Source organism: Tiliqua scincoides, chromosome 7 (genome assembly GCF_035046505.1).
Source record: "Tiliqua scincoides isolate rTilSci1 chromosome 7, rTilSci1.hap2, whole genome shotgun sequence".
NCBI lineage: Eukaryota > Metazoa > Chordata > Lepidosauria > Squamata > Scincidae > Tiliqua > Tiliqua scincoides.
Window position 1 is genome coordinate 43,622,015 of NC_089827.1, and position 18,341 is coordinate 43,640,355.

At 43.8% G+C, this 18,341-nt stretch overlaps 1 protein-coding gene across 1 annotated transcript in view; it reads right to left on the reverse strand.

The window, feature by feature from the left end:
• Positions 1-18,341, reverse strand: part of IQSEC3 (IQ motif and Sec7 domain ArfGEF 3) — a 161,184-nt gene that overhangs the window by 61,398 nt on the left and 81,445 nt on the right. Inside the window, exon 3 of the mRNA XM_066633344.1 lies at positions 1,397-1,415. Coding sequence (XP_066489441.1) covers positions 1,397-1,415 — 19 coding nt within the window. The remainder of the gene's footprint in view (positions 1-1,396; positions 1,416-18,341) is intronic.

Here is an 18,341-nt window from a genome sequence, read left to right on the forward strand (position 1 = left end):
CCTTGCAAAAAAACTTGCTGCCCTATACAATGTATAGGATTGTAGCCATAATGGGAGGCTGCAACCAATGACCCAGTTGGTCAAGGGAGTTGCCAGTTGAAAAAAACTGAGAACCACTGGCCTGTCTATCTAGCTTCCTGTATCTGACAGTGGCTCACCAGATGCCTCGGAGGGCACTCAAGATGACATGATACCTGTATCCCAGTGGTTCCCAAACTGTGAGTTGTGGCTCCCTGGGCAGGGTGACCAGTTGTCATAATCACAAAAGAGGATAAGGCACTCCAAAATGTAGGACATCCAAGAAAAATGTAGGACATGGCAAAATAAAAGCGGAAAACATATATTGATTTTATGTGGTTAGACACTGTATTACTTATTAAATTAAAAATAGTATTACATATAATTCATTACACATAATTTATTAATTGCAAGAAAGCTTGCACTGTCTGCAGGGACCTGCTCACAGGGAAAAGGAGGACATTTAAATTCTTTTCCAGGACACAAGGCTAAAAAAGACAGAATGTCCTGGAAAAAGAGGACATCTGGTCACCCTGTCCCTGGGGAGCTGTGGAAACCAGTCAGGGGAGACGCGGAATCCTCGCAAAAAACCTGCTGCCCTTTACAATGTATAGGATTGTAGTCCTTATGGGGAGCCACGGCCAATGGTCCAGTAAGTCAAGGGACCCACCAGTTGAAAAAGTTTGGGAACCAGTGCCCTAGAGGCTTACAATCTGTTTTAAAATGTAGTCTCCAACATTCTGATGACTCAAAGCAGATGTAACATTAAATTAAAAATCCATGCATCATTCTCAGCTATCACAACTTGTCAATTATTGCAATGAAAGGTGCTCTTGGATAAGGAAGAATCGCTCCCATCAGCAGCAGTCTTAGATACTTTTACACCTGGTGACAACAAGAAACTTGCCCTCCCTGCTGCTCAGTAATGAACACATTATTTTTAATGGCCCTCAGAAGCTTAGAGTAGGAAAATGAAGTTCCCTCAGAATGTGGTGAGCTAAGGAATTGCTTCAGCACAAGGGTAGCTTTGTCAAGACATCATTTGCTTATTGTCCTAGCCAAGTGCAAGACTGGCAACCCTTGGGTGGGACAACATCTTGGGTGATCTCTTAAAATAGGATCTTCTTGGGTTGGTTTTTCACAAGCATTTTTTTTTTTTACACATGAAGATTCTCACAGCACCTACTACACTACAACGTTGCCATTAGACGCTCCATTACATATAATTTTATCACTGAGAGTGGTATCGGTCTCCCTGATATCAAAAAACTCTCTGTCTATGGAGAGGTAACTAAGAGAGGAAATAGTTCCAACCTAGTCTTCTCCCTGTCATGCTAGTTTTCTATGTTCAGAGATAATTTTTCAGATGGAAGAAGACTGCCCCCCCCCCCGGTTGGCTGAAGATATTGTGTCAGACGGCAGATTGGTTGGGGGTGCCCATCTCCATTTTTCTTCTTCCTCTCACTCCTTAGATTGAAAAGTGGAAGTGTGGAGAGGGGAGTGTAGTGGGTTAGAGTGTTTAGAGCAGAGATTTCCAACCTTTAGGAGCCCACAGGCCACTGAAGCAAAAATTGGAATCATTCCGCACACCCCTGCACAAAAAATACAATTAAATTTGCAATAATTATAGAATATTTATTAGATTCATTATTTATAGAGAAGATTTGTGGGTTTCTGCTTTTGTTGCTGGCTGCGGCTTTGAGTGAGCAGTCCGTTGCCTCTGTAATCAAAATAGATATTTCAGTGTTCCCCACAGCACAATAAATAGTGCGAAAAACAACAACAATCTATAGGGACTGGCCATTCCTTGCATAAACCTCAGCAGGAAGTGAGTGTGTCTGTTCACATACAGCAAATGCATTCCTGTCACTATTAGTTTGATGGAGATATGGCCTTCAAGTCCCAATTCAGGAATTCAGAGATCCAAAATAGTGGGTGGACCCAAGACTCAAAATATCTTGGGTTCAAAATATCAAGACTCAAAATATCATGAGTTAGCTATTTGCTTCTTTTCTATGAGAACCACTTCCACTCAATCCCTATAAATTGCATGGCTTCCTTCAACCCAACTTTGCCATGTCATGTTTGCCTCTACCCAAGTCTTCTATCTCTGCCTGTTATGATTAAAACAGGCAAAAGACGTGAAGAGGTGCTCCAAATATCTAATACATATCTAAGAGCCAGGATTCTGCAAGTTGCCCTCACCTTAATTTTAACTGTCAAGCTCATCATATCCTACATTTTAAAAGATGGTAGCCATAATCCTGGCTTTCTATGACGACTTCCTACAATGCTTCCTACAACTGAGCCATTTTTACATTTTTCAGATCTACACTTGAGGACCCAAATTCTGCAATTTATGAAAAAAATTGTTAAGGATGCTAGAAACAGCAGACTTTGGGACTTCAACACCATATACCTTGTTGTTGCCCCTTTCAGAATTTGTTGGTAGTAATTCCTGCCATCATAATGTTTGCTCAACATTCCATCTGAAGAAGACTTTTGGAGAATTCAAAAGCTTGCTCACTACTTGGTGATATTTCAGTTGATCCAGCTAAAAGGCATTACCCCACTGTGGCTTTTGGATTTTTCCTGAATGAATCAACTCAAATTCATCTGCCTGCAATTTTTGTAGAAAAATGAGGTTTGGTGCCAAGGCCATTGTAGTAGAGAACAGAAAAATGCATATGCACCTCTCTCTCTCTCTCTCTCTCTCTCTCTCTCTCTCTCTCTCTCTCTCAGAGAGATATTGGGCTCCCTAGCTAGCTGCAGATATATAATCAGCACCATAATTGCAGGAGACTGAACCAAATCTAAATTCAACTGAACTTCACTTTTCCCAAGTGCAAATATATTATTGGGGCAAAATAACATCAAGAGCAGCGTTCACTGAGCCAGATCAATAATCCAAGCACCTGAGTAACTAGGAATCAACTTAGGGCAATTGTATAATGCCTCTTCCAGAGCCATTCAAATGATATTGTGTATATGAGAAAACCTTTAGAAATGGAAAAATGGGAACGGGTGAAGCAGGGTAAAATTGTTCTTTCTGTGTTTATCAGCCTGAGGCTGTCACCGTGAGCTGCCCACAAAATACAAACCATGTCTGATCAGAGCAAATCTTCCAGGATCTCAAGTGCTATTCTTAATGTATTCTGACTTCCTTTGAACCCTGCTTTCTTTCTTTTTGGGAAAGAGCTTAACTGCGGGAAAACTATGACAAAACTGAATTCTGACTGCTACTGGGAGTTATTTTATTCTGCCTCCGAACTCCTCTGTGCAGGAAACCCTTTTGATCACCTTAGGGCAGGCACTGAATTTGTCTTCCAACAGACAGGGTGAAAATGGCTGCAGCTATTCCTGGGATAAGTCTGCAAAGAACCAATGCTTGAAAAAATAAGCCAATAAAACCCCAATTATCAGAGCCAACTATTATTGTTATTTATTTCTAAAGTACGTTTGAAAGAGATAAATACAATTAAAGACAAGTTCTTCTGGCCCCCGCCACTGACTTACGATCAAACAGAAAAAAAGGACAGGGGAAGTACAGGATCATTGACAGGGATTCAGTGGGACCTACACTGTTTCTCTGAATGCAAAGTGCACAGAGATGGACGTGTCTCTGAGCCAGAAACATTGGTCTGCCCAGCTCAGTCATCTCTATTCTTCACTGGCAGCAGCTCTCCAGCATCTGATCCAGGGGTCATTCTCAGCCCTGCTACCCATAACCCTTTGAACTGGGAATACCAGTGGCGTAGCTAAGGTATCTGGGGCACAAAAAATGTTAACGCCACCAACCACATACAGCCCTCCCCGAGCCTCAGGAGGTCTGCAAAAACTAAATGTGCCCTTCTAAGGCCTCCAGGGGGCCTTTGAGGTCTGAAGACTGCTTTTTTCACCTTGGGTCTGCTGTCAGGGGTGGGGGTTGGCACCTCCTCAAGGCATGGTGCCTGAGATAATGTACCCCCTGCCCCCTTAGCTATGCCACTGGGGGATACCCTACAAAGTGTGTGGGTGTGCCCATGAGCTCTGTATCCTCAGAGTTCCTTGCAATACACCAGCTCTTCCTCCACACACACAGACAAGATGCAGGAAATAAATAATTGGATTTCCCAGCGTCTCCTTTTTTCTTTAAAAAGGTTGTGGGGGGAGGGGGGAGTTGACCTACCCAGTTTAGTCCTCATTCTGCCCATCAGAATAATAATATCTAGGGTGCCACTTGAAGAGAGGGGCCATCCGACTGAGCAGAAGAAATGGCTGGGGGCAACCAGATGACAAAGCTGCTGCGCCGTGTTTTGGTAACTTTGCGATCTAGCTACCCCCCCCTTCCTTCTGCTCAGTGGCACCCCCTTCAAGGGGCACCCCCTTCAAGAGGGAGCCTCTACATGAGAAGGAGTTGGGCAGCACTCAGATACAAAGCTCCTGCCACCAGTTCCTCCTCCAGGAGAACCCGGAAGTGATGTCATGGCATCAAATGGCATCGTGACATCACTGCACCAGTTGTCAGGGCATCAAGGTATGACCCTAGGTGTGGAAGAGCCACTGTGGTGAATTGCCATGGGCAGATTTTTGGAAGCTCATTCTAACTTTCAGGGGCTCTTGGAAAACCACCTTCTATGAGTCCCTTCCTACCTGGATACTTCCCAACGTTTGTGGTGATGCTTACTTTGGCAGACAGGATGGGAGAGAGAATGTAACAGTGAGGCAACTCTCCCAGCCAAAAGTGTCTCTCTGCCGCCACCACACAAATGCTATGGGCACAGAGGTGATCTTCGGGGATCAGTGGTGAGCCTTCTGAGGGCTCTGTATAGCAGTTACCACCAACAATGCTGAAACTGACACCAGCTCTGGAGAGGGATTCAAATCACTTGTCAGCTGTGAAACGGAGTTGGAGACCCTGAGCACTTTCTCTCTGCCTAATCCTATCTCTTAGGAATGTTATAAGGATAAAACAAAAAGAAACCATGTATGCTACTCTGAAGGTGAGATAAACATGGACATGGGAACACACTTGACAGCTACTAATATCCTTTCCAAATAAACTTTGACTCAGGCTACTCCACAACCAACATAGACCTAACCTAGATACTAAGGCCAAATCACTTGTGGCTACAAGGGGGGGGGGGCTGCAAGGGCAACCCAGATAGATACATCAACATACATATATACAAACATAAAGCCTTCAAAACACAAGAGGACTGGTCCCTGCCCTAAGGTTTTGATTCAAAACTTAACACAGAGGAAACAACAGAAGCAGGGAAGGCCGGTGAAAGCAGATGTGGACAGGAGAACTTGTTTGTTTCCGTTTCACATACATAGACTTAGTGCAGCAGCATACTGAGATTAAGGGATTGCAGCAAAGATTATACAGAAAAGGTGCACATTTGGGGGGGACTGAAGGAAGAGAGGCAATATCATGCAGGTACTCTGGGAGGCAGTTCTAGGCTAACAGCAGAGCAGCAACATGGGACAAGAGGAGTTGTTTTGAGGAGCAGAAGACTGCCAGGCAGTCACGGGTGGTGCAGCTGGAGGAGTAAGGGTCAAGGCAGGTACATATCTGGATATGACAATAGAGAGGTAAAGGGGCAAAGCCCCTGGAGGACTTTGAAGATAGTGACAAGGGTTAATGACAATCAAAAGATGAACCAGAGTTTTCACTGGCAGGACGGAGGCAAAGGGCCATGACTTGGTGATGCTGTAAAGGGAAAAGGGGCATGACTTGGAATGAGAAGAGAGCCACAAATGCCATACAGACCTGGGGCTTCCAAAAGGTTGTACGCCCTCATCTCAGCACCAGGACTAGCTCAAAACCTGATATTGAATGTATTTAGCACCGGAGATATACAGGACTTCCTCTAGACTTGGTGGATCAACCTTTTTTAGTGATCCCCCTACCCCCAACTACAGCCACCTGTAAAACTGCAAAACCCGGGAGAATATTAGGTCCACAGGGGGAGAAGGATACGAAACAGGCAAGCTGCTGAGAAACAAAAATCCTTTCTTTGTACCTGTGACCTCAATAGGGAAGAGAAATGAGGCTAGAGATGTGCAAACAGCAAATGCCAGCAAAGCAGAAATCTTGCTGAAACTGGTCTTCTTGGTTTCTTTAAAAAGTAATACTTTTTTATTTGCACATTAATTTAATGATGGCCACAGAAGCAGATTAACTCACTTTCTGTCCTCAAGGAATCTATGACGCAAGAACCGCAGTGCAAGCTTCTTTCATAACATCCCATCCATGTCTACAAAAACTTGACATTGTCATGATGCTTAACAGACATACTTGTTCTCTGTAGTCCAGAGATGCCTAAGCAATATTGAAGATGCCTAAGTAATAATGCCATCCCTTCCTTTGTAACAATCAAGGCTTGATTTCAAGCCAGGCACTGTGCCTGAACCTGTTTTAAATGCCAAGGCTTGTCCTAGAACATCAGGGACATGAATACATTTTTGGCAGTATCTTCAGCTGCAGTGGTGTTCCACCCTCCATTAGAACCAAATATAAACTCTTCTTATCTTATAGGTTGTCTGATAGGGGGCACCTGCCTGCGGTGCTAAACCTCAATACTGCTGCAACCCCTCAACACTGACCCACTCCAGCAGCCCACCATAAGAACAAGACTGAGAGCCCAATCCTACGCCTGTCTACTCAGAATAAATCCCATTATAGTCAATGGAGCTTACTCTCAGGAAACTGTGGATAGGATTGCAGGCTGAGTCATGTGGCCCTGGCAGCTGAAAGTCAGGAGATCCCTGAATAAGACATACAATATGGTAAGATCAGAGACTGAACCACAAAAAAGCTTATTTAAGCATGATTAAAGCCTATTTAATCTCATTGGCATCAATTTTTTTAAGATACTCTTTGCCCCCAAGAGACCCAAGTTCAAGTTCCAACGGAACTGGAATGCCGATGGATCCCTTTTTCCCTTTGACTTTCATCACCTTTTATAAAACAGGAACAGTAACCATTGAGCACACCAGCTTATTACCACGGTAAAAGAGATAAAAATATATGTGTTAATCAGTATTATAACAATAAATAATAATAATCTTAGAACCAGCTAGATTATCCTTAGAATGTAAGTCTTTGGCTTAAGGTACGGTTTAACAATTTTGGAAACCAAAGCAAAGACCCCATTAATTTGTATGGATCTATTACATCATAAAAGCTGAAGATACTTCCAGAGATCATGAACTTCAGTGCCACCAACTGGTACAATTGTCTGGAGTTGACCTCAAGGGCAAACTTGGGGAGCGCCTTTTTTAAAAGATAGGGGACATAAAAAAGGGATTCAAACAGAGCTATTCAGTTTCAGAACAAATTCTCGAAGACCCTTCTGTAATATTTTCCCATAGTTTAACAAAGTTAATAGCTTTTAGCTAACAGTGCACAATGGAAGTCCGACAGGCACATCAGGAAAATAAAAGTGTGTCCAAAATATAATCTTTGGTGTCCAACAAACAACCCTGCATCAGAGAATCTGCAAGATGAAAGATGCATCGGTAAATGTAATGCAGAGAGAGAGAGAGAGAGAGAGAGAGAGACAGACAGACAGACAGACAGACAAGCATTATATTAAATGGTATGGCTTCACTAGGAGTTTACTACTGCTTTACCACTGGAAGTGCTTGTTCTGCTGTATGCTTTATACTTCACTAGACACAGATTGAAATTAATTTATTGCAGTAGTTAATGAGCATCTCAGCAGGGAAAAGTGGAAAAGAAAAAAGGCACATGGCCAGCTCCAGGATTGGGGGGGGGGGGGAAATCTCAAACATCTTGGACTTGGGGGAAGGGACAAAGGTCCAACTGATGTTCTTAATGTTTTGTCCATCCCCTTACACTTTCACATGGACCAGAACAGGAGAGAAGCATTGCAACTTCTTCCCTCCTGACAGGTTCCTGATTGAACTAAAAAAACGTGTAAGGTGTGCTCTCACAGATCTCATGCTGCTTCCACTTTGGTCAGGTACCATGGCAAGTGAGAGCCATACCAGCTGTTGGTGGCCATCTTAATGGGTCTGGACCATGGCATATGCCCAGCCTTGCCAAGCTGCAGCACCAGCTACAAAAGACAGGAGGAGACAGTTCTGGAGTTCATTTATGTATACTAAAGTTTCTATGATTTTTTTTGGCCAAAAGGCCACCAAGTGAGTGGACAAAACATTAAAAAAAACACACAATTTTTAAAAAACCACAACATATTAAATCAAATGAACAGCAATAAAACTAAAAAAAAAGAGAGAAGTAAACAGTCCAATCAAGGGAGAGATCAGTCAGCATAAAAACAAAACAAAGTGACCCTGACTAAAGGAGTTCCGAAATCTTGCTTCTGCTCCTGAGAAGACCCTGTGCTGTGCACCTGGCTTCAAGCCTCAAGCAGCAGAAGGAGCAGGGCAGAGCCTCCTCCAATAATCAGTATAGTCAAGTAAAATCATGCAGGAGCAATAGTTTAATCAGATCTGAAGTTTTGAAAAGCCTTTTCAGAAGCAACCCACCATCTCTTCCCCTTACTCAAAGCTGAGTAATATCGAATTGCCAATATCTTCTTCTTAACACAAGTGCAACAAGGAAAGGAACAATAAAACTTTAAATCCTTTGGATGATGTTGTTCATATTAATAATACAGGTCAAACCTTGTCATCCACGGATTTTGCATCCACGGATTTGACTCAATGTGATCCTCCCGACTCACACTGAGGCCTGACATGTACCCTCCAGATGTGACTGGAGGTGTCCCACAGATGTTCTGAGATGTAGGGAGGCCTCGTGTGACCTCCCCGCACTTCAGAACACCTTCCTGATGTGACCACACACAACCGCCTCCTGTCTCAGAACACCTCTGGACGCGACCAGACAGCATCTCCAGTTTTGTTTGGAGGGTACAGGTCAGGCTGACCATGGATTTGTTTATCCACGGATTTGTTTATCTGACACTTATTATTATGCTACATGGATGCTAAGGTCCGCCTGTACTAATAATATTAATGAAATACTTTACAGTTGAATTTAATGTGAAAATAGAGCACTATTGTTCAAAAATATAGGCATATGCACATATTTCCTTTGAGGCTCACCTAGACACTTCCTTTGTATCTCTCATCTCAAGGACAGCCTAGGCCAGGGGTGTCAAACTCGTTTCATACCAAGGGCCGAACAGCATCTATGGTGCCTGCTGAGGGCCAGAAGTGATGTCATTAGGCAGGAAATGATGTCATTAAACAGGTCATAACCAAAAATAAGCACTTTTTCTCACTTAGGAACTCATTAGCTGCAAATGACAGAAGAGACAATACACAAATCTTGATAATATTTCAAGATATGAGAGAGCCCAATTTTCATGTGAGCTGTCCTTATAGCAGTAACACCTCAGCACTGCTCAGCAGCTGAGAGCCTGAGGGCCAGATAAAAAGCTTCCAAGGGCTGCATCCAGCCCCCAGGCCTTATATTTGACACCCCTGGCCTAGGCCCTTCGTGGGTCTATAACACTTTGCGTCTTGATGGATCAAACCAACCCCTTCACTCTGCAACAACTTTGTGGTGCCATGTTAGAAGCATTGAGCAATTTGAAGTTCTTCTGAGAGAGGCAGGCCTGACCAAGACTGTAGAAAGAACTGGCCTAGGGCTGAGGCCCAAGAAAATCGATTACGTGATGTTTCTCCAAAACTAATTGGTGCCGAGGATGTAGGCAGCAGCCTGGTTGCAGTGATGAGTAATCCGGCGGGTACTTTAGGAATGAGTACACAGCTGTTTGATGTCTAAACTGTATTGAGTTGAAATTTAATTGCTCCATGATCACGAAGTAAACACTTGCCAGTTGCATTGATCATGTTTCAAGTCTGATCTAAGCAGCACTTTACACAGGAGAAAATTAAACTTCAAAAGGAAACTTAACACATGCAAAACCCCTGGGCAGAACAGTCCCATCCCTCTGTCCCTTCTTGCAGTAATTAAAAATCCACCTTTGCTGGATTCCAATGTCTGACACCTTTTCCACAACAGAGGCAGCTTCAAGCTTTCCTGTCTGCCAAAACTTGATCATCCTGTATCCAGAGCTACATATACTTCAGTGGGCAGCCAGGAGAGAGGGCAAAACCCTACATCATGATAACAATTTACAGATGAAAAAAATGCCCCTTGGCATTCAAGGTTGCTCCAACCAAAAGGGCCACACCAGGGCTCACTGTCTGACATTCCACCACTGCCCACGACCAAAAGCTCTAGCTACTCTCTGCTGCCTTGGTCCACAACCTGCCTTCCACTGATTTAAAAAGCCAAAGTGCTATTGAATTCTTTCAGTTATTTGAATAACACAATTGTCCAAAAAATAAGTTATCAACAAATTAAATCTCCCCAGCTGCAGTGTGAAAAATGGCAGGCTGCTGTGCTACACAATACTGCAGCATTCCTGCATACACATTTCCGGGATGTGTGTTATAGGCAAGATATGTATATCACCCACTCAGGCACTTAACTTGTAGAGAGTCTAAGGAGGAATCTAGTTCCTGAAAAATGACAATTTCAAACTGCACATCACACCAAATATGTCACTGACCTTTGCACGCTTGGTTTTTCTTCCTAAATCGTAGCTAGGTTGAGGCGATCAGGATTGGGACCATGGTGGGGGGGGGGGAAAGGATATCAGCTTTCCCTTAGAACACTGGCATCGCTAGGGGGGTGCAAGGAGTGCGGGCCGCACCAGGTGACGCGCCGGGGGGTGATGCGCCCTGGGGGAGGACATGCTAACATCACGGGATTAGGAGCTACCGCTTCATGCCATACACCATTGGATGTGGAATGGCCAGCGGAGTGCAGTGCAAAACACAGAATTGAAATAGCTCCTTTCGTTCAAATGTTATGGCCAAAAAACCAGAAGGAAAAAATGCATGGAGCGCTATGGAAAGTGAAAGTGAGCCGTATTGCGCGTTTACTCGTGAGTAGGTGTACTTGCCATAGTCCATTGGAAAGGGCAGGCTGAGAGAAATCCAACGACACCACAATGGTCTCGATCCAATGAATGCAGCCCCCAAAAAACACCTGAGAATCTTCCTCCTCCCAGCTGCGAGTCTGAGCCCGAAACAAAGACACATGGACAATAGGACTTACTTCAGAGTAGGTTCACTTGGTGGAACAGGACTGGCTCCCCCTTATTTAATTATTTTATTTTAATTTAATTATTTATAATTATTTATTCTAATTTGCTTGATGATGTCACTTCTGGCCATGACATCACTTCCAATGGGTCCTGGACAGATTGTCATTCTAAAAAGTGGGTCCCAGTGCTAAATGTTTGAGAACTGCTGCAATAAGGTGTTAGTAAGTTGACATGGGTGTGTGTGTGAGAGAGAGACTCTACAAGTTTTCAAAATCACTAAAAGCAGAATTTGGAGGAATTAGACCAGGGGTTTCCAAACTTTTTGGCAGAAGGGCCACATCATCTCTCTGACACTGTGTTGGGGGCCGGGGGGGGGAGAATTAATTTACATTTCAAATTTGAAATGTAAATTAACATAAATTATAATATATTAGAGATAGAACTTCTATGAATGAATGAAGGTCTTGCAATAGCTCAAGGCCTATAAAAGGCCTTGCACAAAGCAAGGCCGGTCTTTCCTTTGCTGCCACTGCTGCATCACAAATGTGAAACAGCAAGTAGTGGAGGGAGCCCTCATGCCACAGCTTATGTGAGAGGTTGAACAGTCACCCTCATGCTGTAAGCACTCGCGTTGGGCAAGTATGGGCTCCAGCAAGTCTCTAGAGGGCCAGAGTCTTATTGGAGACTGGGGGCTCCCCGCGGGCCACATTGAGAGTCCCCGAGGGCTGCAAGTGGCCCCCTGGCCGGGGTTTGGGCACCCCTGAATTAGACCAACATGTTATATATCTATCAATGCGTACTTTCATGCAGAATGGAATGAAACAAACCACATTGAAATATCTGTGTTCTAACAAAAGGTACAGCCAAAAAACTGGTGGGGGCCGGGGGATGGTATATCACTACGCCCACCTGGGGCGTTGCCCCGCCCACTGCATGGAGTGACGTGGAGGCCTCCCGCACCGGGTGACGCGAATCATACTGATGCCACTGCCTTGGAGCAAACAGCAATTGTGAGGGCCCAAACCAGAGTGGGACCACAGCAAGGGCAGAGGGTTAGTTTTCCTCTTCCCCCAGGCTATGGTTCTAATTCAGAACTCTGTAAAGCGTGCTGCATTCTGGATTTATAAACACTTGCAAAGAACTGCAGAACACTCTCAGTCCTGCATGAGTCCTCCTTTAATGCCAAAACCTGGGGATCGTATTTATTGGAATCTTTGGAATTCCACCCAGAAAGGCTACAGGGGGCTCTTCCTATTTATCCTATTCCAGCCAGCCAGAAATTCATCCCTAAGTTATAGGGTTATATATGCATTTATAAACCTTGTATAGTGTTTTACACCTCAAGATAAAGATGCAATGAGTCCCTGCAATTCCAAGCTACTTACACAATTCAGGTATCAAGGATTCAGTGGTGTCACTAGGGTTTGTGTCACCTGGTGTGGGAGGCCAGTGCATCACCCCTATGATGGATCTCCTCCCATGCAGTGGGTGGGTAATGCCCTGGGCAGTGGGCATGATGATGTATCATTGTCTCACCCCTGCTGGTTGTTTGGCTATAATTTTTGATAGAATCGAGATATTTCAACACGGTTTGGTTCACTGCATTCTGCATGAAATCACACATAGAATGATATATACATGATAGTATTATCTGAAAATATCAAGATTTTAAAAATTTTGGGGAGCAGTGTCGTCACCTCCCCGTGCATGTCACCCAGTGCGGCGCGCGCTACCTGTACCTCCTAGCAACGTCACTGCAAGTATCTGGTGCTTACTGGTGTTTGGTAAGACCCCAAACTACTTATATTCACTAGCATTGGCTATTGGATGCAAATATTTTCAATGGCCATGTTGTAAATGTCGTCTATAGCAACCTAGTAATTTGAAAGTGTCCAAAGACTGAAAGCAAGATGGTATGGCTACAAGAGTCTCTGAAACTTGCCCGTATAAACAAGAATTATTGGTCCAAAGTAACAACATAGAATTGACAGGTTGTGCAATTCAGCAGCCCAAAGTCAACTGCCATGTCCTGCAAACAACTGGGATTTCATGACCTTCCATTGATACCTGGAACCTCTCTAATGCATTCTTTTCAGCTCATACACATATATCTTCAAAATGAGCTTCATTGTCTGAGTAACTCCACCTCAGAATCTTGGAGTTCACATATTTTATAAGGCTTTTCTCCATCACAGCAGTGGAATTGAAGGCTTTGTTTAGCACTGGTTTGCCATTCATCTCCACAGGGGAGTCACATTTGTCCTGTACACTGGTCTGCAGAAAGCTCAGGGAACAATCACATGTGCCATTCTCTCCAGTTGAGACCTCAGATTCTGTCCTCGTTATTGCACCAGGAATGAACTTCTCTCTCATCTCAATCCCATTAACTGGTACAAAAGGAAATGTGGTATGCAATTTGACCAGAGATGGGTTTCTGCCAGACCTATGTTAAAGGACAATGTTCTGCAATGCCAGATTCCACATGAGGCTTGGAGGAATGGAGAGGCAATTACTGGCCTATTCAGATTCCCAGAATGCAGGCCTGCCTTTCACAGATGAGACCTGCATAGAAAGATAGGAGCAGGTTCCTGAAATCATAGGGCTAGGTCAAATTGTATTCAGCTGCCTATTTAAAGAACTGAGTGCACCCCTGGCACAGCCTTTGCCGAGTCTTCCAAATGTGAATTGGTACCTCTCCCTGGCACAGATGTGTCCAGAAAGCAAGGTTAGCTGACCACACACACACACACACACACACACACACACACACACACACTAAAGCTGTTTCACAAATTACCAAGCAGCAGTGACATAGAACGGGGATTTGAACCTGATTTTAGTTCTACATTCTCACAACCATAATAAACTGATGTTCTGTCCATCCTTGCCATTCTGAGAACCAAATTATAACTTAATATTAATCACAGAACATGGTTCAGTATGTCAACTTGTTTGAAAGTGGCCAGTGGGGGGAGTTGGGAAAGGGAGTGGAGCTATGGTAGAGGGATTGCAGGGCTTTAGGGCTCCCCCTGGTGGTTCTGCTCTTGACTGTGCCCCCCATGTCATTTTAAAAACATAAATGTTTCAATTGAAAGACAATTAAAAATATTTTTCTGTTAAAAATAGCATGAGGGGGTGCAATCAGAGTGAAAAAATGGTGAGGTGGGGCAAAGCCCTTTACACCCCCCCAGCCCCAGTTCTGCTATGCTGCATCCCTCTACCCCCCCCAGCCATGATTTTAAAAAGACACTAAGAAAACCCATTGTGCTATGTTACATAATTAGTAAAATGTATTACCCCTTAGATTTATAAATGCATCTTGTGGTGGTAACCCAAAATAACATGCAATGCAATTTGTTAAAAATAAAGCTGAAACTAAATGTCACACATATAGAATGTAGAGCATATTTTTTAATTGGAAATTTTAGACTTTGAATTTTAAAATCCCTCCCATTTACCCTAAACCTCTTGTCACATAGCTTCTGGCCCCCAATCCAGAAGTAACTGGTGACAATGTCATCATTAGTTACTTCCAGTGGTACTTTTTAGGTGGACTTTGTGAAGTGGTATGGCAGAGGGCAAATGTTGAGAAACATTGCACTAAATCTAAAATCTACAGGAAGCTCAATATTCAGAAACTGAGCGAAATTCAGAACTCAACTTTTGAGAATGACTTACAGATGTAGGTTCAAAATATGGGGAATTGCTCTCCACACACCTCCCCCCTCCCCCCAAAAAAGCCTCTTTCTGCTCTTGATGTCTATGCTGGAACGAAGAGGAAACACCTACGGGGGGCCTTGGTATCCACTGATTTTTTTGTCTTGTAAAGTTAGATGGGTCTTGATAGATGGGTCATTTTAAACAGTGGGTTCCAGTGCTAAAAAGTTTGAGAACCACTGAGAACCTATATTATAGGGCAGTGACTCTCATTGCACAGAATAAAGAACATGATGTTATACAAACACCTGCTAAACAACTGGCCAGTTCCTTTGTCCACGGCGCCCAAGTATCGCTCACAGATTTGCACAAGCAACCGTGTGGTAGGTCACCCCAACTGTACATTCCTCCTAGGTGGAGGAGTCAGCATCCCACCCGCCCAGCTGCGGAGGCCTCCCAGTCCCTTGAAGAGACAAGAGTCACTTCTCTGTTTATATTCCTTCTTAGTCCCTATTCACTTTAATCGGCTTAGACTGATGAGGCGAGGCAGCGGTAGGGATCAGCCAGGCTGTTTAATTAAAGGATTGCAGCTCAGCCCTGCAGTTTGGGGGTTTGTGTAAATGAGCTGCAAGTACATTATTTAATCCGCTGCACAGAGAGGAGCCGAGGCATTAATGAAGAAAACTCTAATTAAAACTAGACGGCTGGCAGTTATTAGCAGCATCACTTCTGACAGGCTCTCACTCTCTCATTTACAAAAATGCCTGATCAGGAAAGAAAAGTGGAAGAATTCACCCTGGGTTATGTAATTTGAGATGCAGGCAGGGAAGGGGGGATAGAAGTCTCCAAAGCAGGGCTTAGGCTCATCAGGAAAGCCAGTTAGACTACTCTCAAAATATGGATGCCTCAGCATGTGTTTTGTTGAGCTTGTTTGAAAGATCTGATTGGACCCTAGTGAGTCGTTTTAGCTGACTGCTTATTCAGGATACCAGGCTGGCTCTTATAAATCCCGATTGGCCTTGCCTACTCCTGAAGAAACACAGAACAGAACATTTGTATTTGTCTGAGAAGAAGGTCACACGTGCCCAGGGCCGGCCCAAGACCTCCTGATGCCGGAGGCAACGTGACAAACACTGCCCCCCTTTACCCAATGATGTGCCAGCCTCTACTACTCCCTTTCTCCAATGCTTCAAACTTTTCAGTACAAGGACTATGTCGTATATTTTACACATTTTCGCTGGTTGAAAAATTGGTTTTATAAACGAATGAAATTTAAATGAATGAATAAATTTTACTTGGATCTTTTTTTTGTGATTGGCATGATATGATTCATAACAAAAGAGAAATGCGACAATTACAAAGAAACAATGCCATACTTCAGCTGACAAATGATATATGATGAATAAAAATGTCAAACGTTAGCAAATGTTCTGGCAAAAAGAACAAGTTGCTGTGGGTCGAATAGAATATTGTGGCGGGCCTGACATGGCCCACAGGCCATAGTTTGGAGACTTCAGTTTTAGCTCAGCACTCTCTTCCCCTCGACATTTCCTCTGCCTCTCTGTTCCCCTATTCCTTCTCCAAACCAGAGAGTGGAAAGAGAAGGAGGAGCAGTGGAGGCAAGTGGGCGGACAGATGGATGCTCCCCCATCAATATTCTGCCTGAGGGGACCAGTTAGCTTCAAGGATAGGCCAGTCCTGCACGTGACCGTACTCCGGTGAAAATCCACTGAGACTTTTGATGAACAAGAAGCCCTTTTCTGGATGCTCCTCCTTCAGTGATGAGGTGGGTGGCCACCAGACAAAGGGACTTTTTGTCCAAATTGTGGAACTCCCTCCCTAACCTTGAGGGGAGTCCATACATACACTGAATGCTTCAACAGGCAGACTAGGCATTCTTCACACCCTCTGCTTTCTGATAAGAACCCCAAATCCAGCATGGGAGAGCTATGCATAGAAGCAGGTTTCCATGTGTTCAACTGATGGAGGTGCTGATATTCATTCTACATTCACACTGCAAAGGCCTTTGACCCCATTCATTGAATTGCTACAGACTGAGACATGCATTTTCATTTGGGGCTACTGCTTTTTGTGCATTTCTACTTGCATGGAACTAGACTAAGGCCATGGTGTCAGGGAAGGCATACAATGCAACTATGTCTGAAACAGCATTCATGGCATTCATGCGCTCACATGCTGATGCAGATGTAACAGCTAAAACTGTGAGCTGAGAAAGTTGCCTGAACCAGTGAATAACTAACTGTCCATGTACATTTTCTTTCTAGAAAGCACATAGGATTATTTTTGTCATTCTTCCTACAAGGTATTCCAAGCGCTAGGGCTAAACTGAATTGTTCCCAACCTCTGTTTTGCTGTCCCATTCCTGGCTGACACAACAGGCAATTATTTAAGCAATATTCAGGGACATGAAACTTATCTGACAGTCATGTCAGCATTTTGTCCAGCAGCCACCATTTTTCCCCCAGACTACCCCTCAGGAGAATCCTATGTCATTGCATACTATCTTTTTAAGGGACATTCTGGGAATAAAGTTACCATTTACGTAGGCCACGACAGCCACAATTTCAAGGGACAAACTAATGCAATTCCCCTTGGAAGTGTACACTGCAACAGCCACATGACCTTCACTGTGAAATTAAGAAGAACGTTGCTGTCTACTGAAAAAAAATCTTGAAGTTTTAAGATTCAGGCTCCAGTTCGCAGGAGAGTTGCAAATAGGCCTGGTGTTTCGCAGAGATGGAGTCAAGCAGACAAGAAAGAAGATGTGTGTGATTGGATGGTGAGTTTGTGAGCTAAGATATGTACAGGCAGGCAACTCCATTTTCAGTCTGTGCCATTGGGAAGCTATGCTTTTCACAGGAACAGAGGGGATTAGTTACACACAACTTTTTTCTATTACAACAATTTCAGCTTGTTAACTACAATCAACTTGCTGGGAAAGGAGTTACGGTAGCTCCTTCATGTAATAACTCCCCCAGATCCCTGGTGAGCCCTACTCAATGCAAACCACTCAGGGTGGGGGTGTTTACAAGTTACAAGATATCCTGTCATTAATTTCCTCAATTTCACAGCAAGTACAAGTTGGCTATTGCAGTGTTCATTCCCAAGTGAAACTATCAATTACAGGATCCTTGTAATTGCTTCCTCATGGGCTCCACCCACCCTCCGTATCCCACAGATCCATTCCATCCCCTGGGAGGTCTGCACTAGAGGAGAAATTATATCAGCACAGCAGAGAAGATAACTAGAGATAACTGTTAATGTTTGTGCAATTTCCAGGAGTGGTGCCTAGATGAGCGTGGAAAGTTGATGTCTTGAGCCTTTTAGATCTTGCATCAGGTGGCAGATTCCCAGCACTGGTGCTACCACCCATTGATGCTGCAAAAAAATGGAAAGCCATTGGCCTCAGAGGACTAATCGGAAGTAATTGGATTTAGAATCACTATCATTGAGTCTGTACGTGCTAAAAGGTATGTGGCAGGCATAAGAACAAACAGGAGCATGCATCTAAGTGAGCCAATTCACATGATCAAGTTGGGTGAAAAA